This window comes from Pteropus medius, unplaced genomic scaffold (assembly GCF_902729225.1).
Source record: "Pteropus medius unplaced genomic scaffold, Ma_sr-lr_union100, whole genome shotgun sequence".
In the NCBI taxonomy this organism is placed as follows: Eukaryota; Metazoa; Chordata; class Mammalia; order Chiroptera; family Pteropodidae; genus Pteropus; species Pteropus medius.
Genome location: NW_024352947.1, coordinates 222,632 through 229,234, shown reverse-complemented (window position 1 = coordinate 229,234; position 6,603 = coordinate 222,632). Strand labels below are relative to the sequence as shown.

Sequence of the window (6,603 nt, the reverse complement as noted above, 5' to 3'; positions counted from 1 at the left end):
CCAGAACCTCCCTTCCCCCCAGCCTGGCCGCAACTGCTTCCTGAGCGTGGGGGACGCCCGGCGCTGTCCCCACACCGCCCGCTGAGCCTGCAGGGCGCCGCGCCCGCCGCCTCTCCTGGCATCCGCCGCCTCCTTCCCTCCCTCGACCTCACAGCCGCCGGGGAACACGGGGAGGTGTCACAAAGATTTATGAATAAACTTTTTCCTGCTGGCCAGGCGGGAACAGCACACGCACGCACACGCACGCACGAGTCTCAGAGCGCTGATGGGTTCTGCAGTGACGTTCAGAGCTCGTTTTGCTTCTCAGATGGCAGGAGAGCCAAAGGCGTGGTCGCCTCCGATGGAGAGGATGCTGCTTAGACGCGGCCTCCAGGACGCTCACCCGTTTCCAGCGCCCCAGTGTCGTGTCTCCTCGACACACCCGTCGGGTGGCTGAAAGGCGGGTATTTTAAAAGGCCGAGCCTGAGCAGCCGCGGAGGGCGCCGAGACCCCGGGCAGCTGCGAACACGCGGGCAGGCTTGCACTTCACGAGCTTAGCAGGTGCGGCCTGCTGTCCCCACCCCGCTCTGGACTGTGGGCTCTGGGTCTGAGTGGTTCCAGGGCTGACTCCAGGGGAGTGACCTCGCGCGGGCTAGCCCCTGACCTTGAGCAGAGGGTGACAGCTTCAAGCACCAGCTTTCCCAGCCAGCCGAGAAATGCAGCCCGAAACGCCATGTCACGGGTTACTGGGAAAGGATGGTGATGACGTACGACGGGCCTGGCTTTGTGTCTGGCACGGCGCGAACACTCCAGAAATGGTAGCGATTCCGACACATGCGAGGCGGCGGTGCACAGTGGGTGCGTTTTAGAAATGCAGTAAGGAACGGCGACGGAGCAGGGTCCCCGGAACAGTGACCACAGTCGCCACCATCCAAGGCCAGCCACACTCACCCCACAAAGACCGAGAATGACAGCGGCGGCCACCAGGGGGCGTTACCTATAAAGTATCTTCTCTTTATTTAAGTTAAACAATTTTCAAGGATGGTTTCCATCTATAAAATGGACAAAGTACAAGCTCTGTACAGCAGTTCTTTTAAAAAATCAACTGGAAAAAAAAATTACCAAACTATATTTTGAATTTGCAAAACATACAGATGCCACCGTTTCATGGAGACGTAAGAAAAGACCATCACAGAGAAGATGACCACTTCGCCAGGCTGTGCTCAGGGGCTCTTACGAAAGAATGTTTATTTGTAAAAACGCGGGAGGGTGCGAGTCCCCATGACTACAAAATAATGCAACCACAGTAAGTCACTTTGGCACACTGTGTCATGTAAACATAGCTCACCTCGTGGGAGCTCTCCCAGCCCACCCCTGCTCACGACACCACGCCATCCCGCCAGCCCAGCTCGGGGACGGGCACTGCCCCCCAGGGACCGGGTGTCCCTACACAGATGGCGCAAAGGCTGGGAAGACTTCTGGGTTGGGGGGGAGCTGTGCGGGCCAAGGGTCGTTAAGAGCCGAATTAAAATCTGTTTTCCATCAATGGGACATTTTTCTAAGCAGTGAGAGCTCACAGGTGACACGTCCGACAACAGAGCCAGGTGCTTGGGCTGCGTGTGCCAGCAGCGGCTCCCGCCCCGCGCGGCAGTGGACAGCCTGACGAGGGGACCGCAGACTCCGGGGTGGGGGGCCACCCGCGGTCAGGGGCAACTGCGCAGCGAGGCCAGCTCCTGCCCTCCGCCCGCCGAAAAGGCAGCGGATTGCTTGGCGGGGGCCAAAGCGGGGAGACAGAGGAACGTCACCCAGCCACGCGTCCGTGCCTGAGCTGCTGTCAGAGAGCAGCCAGCCTGGGGGCTTCTGCCGGGGAGCAAGGAAGAGCACCCGTCTGCCCTGAAAGAACCAGGCAGGACAGAGAACAGCCCTTGGCCATGTCGACCTGGCACAAACTCCTGGGGCCACTTCTCACTGTGTGGCCGGCTGGTCCCTCCCAAAGGGGCCTGAAGACGTGCGTTTCGGACGCGTGTCCCACCGCATGGTAGCACGTGGCTGCTGATGGGACCGGCCTGGGAGACGAGGCAGGGTGTGGGAGGGGTGGGCAGCGGGGGTGAAGGAGCGCACTGGCCAGGACAATCGCCAAGCAGCCACCCGCGGGGGCTGGGGCGGGTCTGACTCCGCACAGGGGACACTTCGAAGGCAAGGTGGGGCCTGTAGGGACAGGTGTCTCTTCCCATCACTCCCTGTCTTCCTAACTGTCCTGGGGTTTACACTGACGCCTGCACCCTACCCCGCAGGCTCGCCCCGGGCCCCGAAACCTCGCTCTCCCGTCCTTGCTATCCTTGACCCGAAGCCCCTGAGGCGTCCCCGAGCTGGGACGGCCTGAGCAGGCAGGTGACCTTGACAGTGCTGCCCGCACGCCAGGGCACTCACCATCAGCCCAACGCTGGCCTGTGACAGCTTCCGGCAGTCACTGGGAGCTGGGTGTGTTTTTTTTTTTCCTTAGAGAAAAGAAATTTAATTTAGAAAGACCTAAAGCAGTGTTTGTCGAAGCATGGAACCCACCCAGGTTCACAGATCGAGGGCAGGAGGCGGGTTCCGCCCCGGCAGTGACTCTGGGCCAGAGCCACAGCGTGACGCTCGCCGGCCCCCGGGCACCGCCGGCTCCGGGGCAGCTGCGGGGAGGCCCGGCCGGGACCGCTTCGTGGGGCTTGACGGGATGGAGACGACCTGCAGGCAGAGGACGGGGCGCTCGTGCCCAGCGCCCGCTTGGGAAGGTCCACGTTCAAACGGAGCGAGTGGGTCACGAGGCGGCGTCCGCGGCGGGGGGCCGGGAGCGGGGAGGGGACCCGTGACCCGCCGTGGCGGCTCGGTGTGCGGGACGGTGACGGGGCCGACACGGGGCTCCGGGTCCTCAGCGCCGTGCCGCACCCACGCCGGCCCCTGCTCGGGCCCCGCCGGAGCCCTCGGTGACGCGGGGAACCCCCGGACGCTGGGGGAAGGGCTGGCGTGGCCTCCGGGGAGGGACCGGCACGTCCGGCGGCTGTGGCCCCCGCAGCGCCCGGCATCGCCGTGTGCAGCTTCCGACGTCAGACGTGATGGATACTGAGGTATATAGTTTCGTGGAAAGTTTAGAAACATAATCGACGACGTGATCGCAACTCGGCCGGCGGCGGGGACGATGGCCGGGCCTCCTACTGCTGCAGGTTGAGCGAGAACTTCCATTGCTGAGACAGGGCGGGGCCGCACACCTCGACGCTCAGGCCCCCGGCCTTGGCCGCCCGGCTGTCCAGGCACAGGTTGCTGCCCAGGTGCCGGAGCTTGGAGTTGCCCTCGATCTGCTCCCACTTCTGCAAGGACAGGGGGTGTCTCAGAGGAGACCTCAGACCAAGGGACGGGGTGTCTCCGGGTGTGAGCTCAGGCCAGGGGAACAGGAGGCTGCCCCCCCAGGGTGACCGCAGGCAGATGCATTTCCAGGGTCTGGTGGCTGCTCCAGAAACAAACCCTGTTTCAGTCTCCGGTCACCAAGATGGTGGCCCGAGACGGCGGCCACAGGTCTGAGGGCCCAGGAAGGAACTCCGGTCCCCGCCTCGGTTTTCAACTCAAACCCTCTCCCGGGCCCTGCTCGAGTCCCCGCTCCCGCCCCACCCCGTCCCCTCCTCCACGCCGCGCTGCTTTCCTGGGGGGACTCTGATTCCCACGGGGTCAGCCTGACACCGCACCCCGAGGCGGCCACAGGGCACTGCACCAGCCCACGGGCCTGTCCGCCGCCTCGGTCTGGGGCTCCCCACGCCCACCGGGGGCCTCACGCTCGCTGCACCAGGGGGACCATCAGGGTGAACACGAGGCAGAGAAGCCACGTGGACGGAGCTCGCGTGAGGAGCCCGTTTCTGGCTCACGAGTCTCCTCCGCCAGGGCGAGCGCTGCGGGGGTGGAGGCTTCTCAGCCCCGCGAGGCCCCCCCAGCCCCGCACGGCGGCGCCCACACAGCGCCCGCTGAGTTCGGAAGGCGCCACTCGTGAAGTACAGGGTGTGGCGTGCGCTGTGACGTGTGTACGCACACTGCCGCCGAATGCAAACCCACCGGCCTCGACCCCCAGCCACCCAGCGAACCGACCGGCCGAGCCAGGACGCGAAGGCCGCAGCCTCCGGAAGGGAACCGGGGCCTCCGACCTGCTCGGCCCACGTGGCAACCGCGGGTGCTCGCGCCGGGAACACGGCTTCGTTCCCGCGGCGCCCCGCACGAGCGCCCTGGGGCTCCGATTTCTCACACTGCGCCGAAGCCCCTCGGCGGCGCGTTTGCAAATCTGCCTGATGCCGCGGAGGCGCGTTTCTCTCTCCTTTGCTCCCCGACGCTGCCACGCGCACGTAACGCGGACGCGCCTGGAAACCGAATGGCCTGGTGGCGAGACCACCGGCTTCCAGACGGAACGAGCTCAGGACCCTCTTCGCAGAGGGCAGGGGTGAGGCGGGGAGGGACCCAGCGCCCGACAGCCTGGGGTCGCTCAGGGTGCGCTGGGAGGGCCCGCCACACACCGAGTGAGGGCGCTCACGTGAGGGGCAGGCGCCTGGCCCCCCAGCACCCCCAGCCCCGCATCCCTGCCCCCCATCCCAGCCCCACACCCCCTGCCTCTCCCCAGCCCTGCTTCCCAGCCCCCCATCTGGGCCCCACTCCTCTGCATCCCTGGCTCCCTTCCGCCATTGTCATGTAAAGTGTGGGTGGCCAGCCACAGCCGGCGTCACTGAGTGACCAGGAATCGGAGCCAGGAGGAACAGATGAACAGAGCCAAACTCCCTGTCCCGAGGCTCCGCCTGTCACGTGTCAGAGCATCTGCCCTCCAGCCCCTGGGGGCAGTCGCACAGCGGGGACAGCTGGAGGGCTGCCGGGGTGCAGAGGGGGTGTTTCTGGGACAGCCCTGAGGCTCTGCTGCTGGCGCACGCCCCACGGCTAAGCCTCGGGGTTGACAGTGTGACAGGTCCCCACGTCCCCCACGCGTTGGGAAAGAACTGTTTGCTGGTTTTCCCCTCCGTGGTGCGAGCCTTTCAGGGGTGTCCGGCATGGTCCCCAAGGCCGGGGATCAGGGCAGGAACCCCGTTAACGCCCAGCGTAAAGCAAACTCTCGCTAAAGGGAGGTGCGTCCACGTCTCTTAGAAAGGCCTGGAGGCCAGAGGAAGCCACCTGATCACAGCTGTCTGCAGAGGCCACTGTCCCACGCAGGGCGATGCCCCACTGCAGAGCTCCAGGGGGCCTGGGACCAAGGGACAGCGGCCTCCTTTGTCCCAGTCACTCTACTCCCCAGGGGATTAGTCAGGAAACGCATCACCACCAAGAAGTGTCAGGGCGTGACAATGACAGGCGAAGTGTCAGGGCGTGACAATGACAGGCGAAGTGTCAGGGCGTGGCCTTGACGCCTGGGATCTCAGCAAGGGCCCTGGGCTTGGCCTCACCATCCCCTTCTGCGAAATTACTGCTGGACCGAAGCCCAGGTGGCTCCTGGCCCCCCACAGGCTTTGTGCCTCGGTTTCCCCACACCTGCCAACCTCACAAGGAGGGATCACGACAAGATGGGCCAGCGCTCCACAGGTTGGCGGGACGTCCTCTGCGAGTCTCTGCCACTAGCCGTTAGCCCCGGCTCAGGACGGGGTCCGCGTCCAGGCTCCCACCTCTGCATCCCCCTCATGGGCACCGGCACCGCTTACCCGCAGGCCTGGGCGGGCGGGACGGGACCGGGGGCGCTGAGCACCCCGGCAGCTACCGGCCTGGAGCAGGCCCTGCAAACCTCAAACCACCGGGGCGGCGGGCGGAAGACGCGACCACAAACACGGCACCGCCCTTCGGTCCAGGTCGGGGAGGCCCCGGGCGAACAGGCCGAGCGGACGAGCGGACGGAAGGATGGGCGAAGCCAGGGCAGGAGTGGCCGGGGGCGGGGGGCAGAGAGCGAGCGGCCCGGGGCGGCTGGGCGGGGGCCGTACCTGTCTGCTGTCATTTTCTCGGCAGCCCTGCAGCTTGATGAGCGAGCCAGGTGCCCGGTCCACCACGGTCAGACACAAGTCCATGTGCTTCACCGACTTCTCCTTGGTCAGAGCCCACTCCTGCAACACAGGGTGGAGGTCAGAGGCCGGCCTCGCACGGGGCCGAGAAGGCAGAGCCGCGACACGGGGAGCGCCCGGCGGGAAGGGCCCTCAGCGCCCCGAACCAGGTCGCGGCCAGCGCGCGGCTCTGTGCCCGTGGGCACGGCTACAGCTGGGGCGCCCCGGCCGCCACGGCGACGTGCAAAGCGGCTCTGAGACTATTTTAGCCCCAGTGCAAATCAGAGCGGCCACCCCCATCTCTGTGACCCCACGTGGGCTGCAAAGCTGCCACTCAGGCCCGGTCACCTCAAGGGGCACAGTTCAGGTCAACGTTACACCTGCGTGATCGCGACTGTGGAGAGACGCTGCCCCGGGCAGGTGTGGGCGGCGAGTGGCATGTGTGCGTGGGGGCTGTGACGTGTAAAGCTCCTACGTGACGTCGCACACTGAAGCAAACTACACAGCGTGTGGCCTCGTAACCACGCTCAGCTGACCCACGGACGCTCGTGGGCCCGTGAGCCTGAGGAAGGTCCGAGGGCTCCCCGCCCACACCGCG

General features: G+C 65.7%; 1 protein-coding gene across 1 annotated transcript in view; it reads right to left on the bottom strand.

Moving 5' to 3' along the window:
* Positions 1-972: 972 nt before the first annotated feature.
* The window catches only part of GALNT2 (polypeptide N-acetylgalactosaminyltransferase 2), a 66,640-nt gene continuing 61,009 nt past the window's right edge, over positions 973-6,603 (bottom strand). Inside the window, exons 15-16 of the mRNA XM_039850405.1 lie at positions 5,949-6,068; positions 973-3,326 (exon numbers count right to left, since the gene is read on the bottom strand). Of these exons, the coding sequence (XP_039706339.1) occupies positions 3,171-3,326; positions 5,949-6,068 (276 nt within the window). The 3' untranslated portion in view covers positions 973-3,170. The remainder of the gene's footprint in view (positions 3,327-5,948; positions 6,069-6,603) is intronic.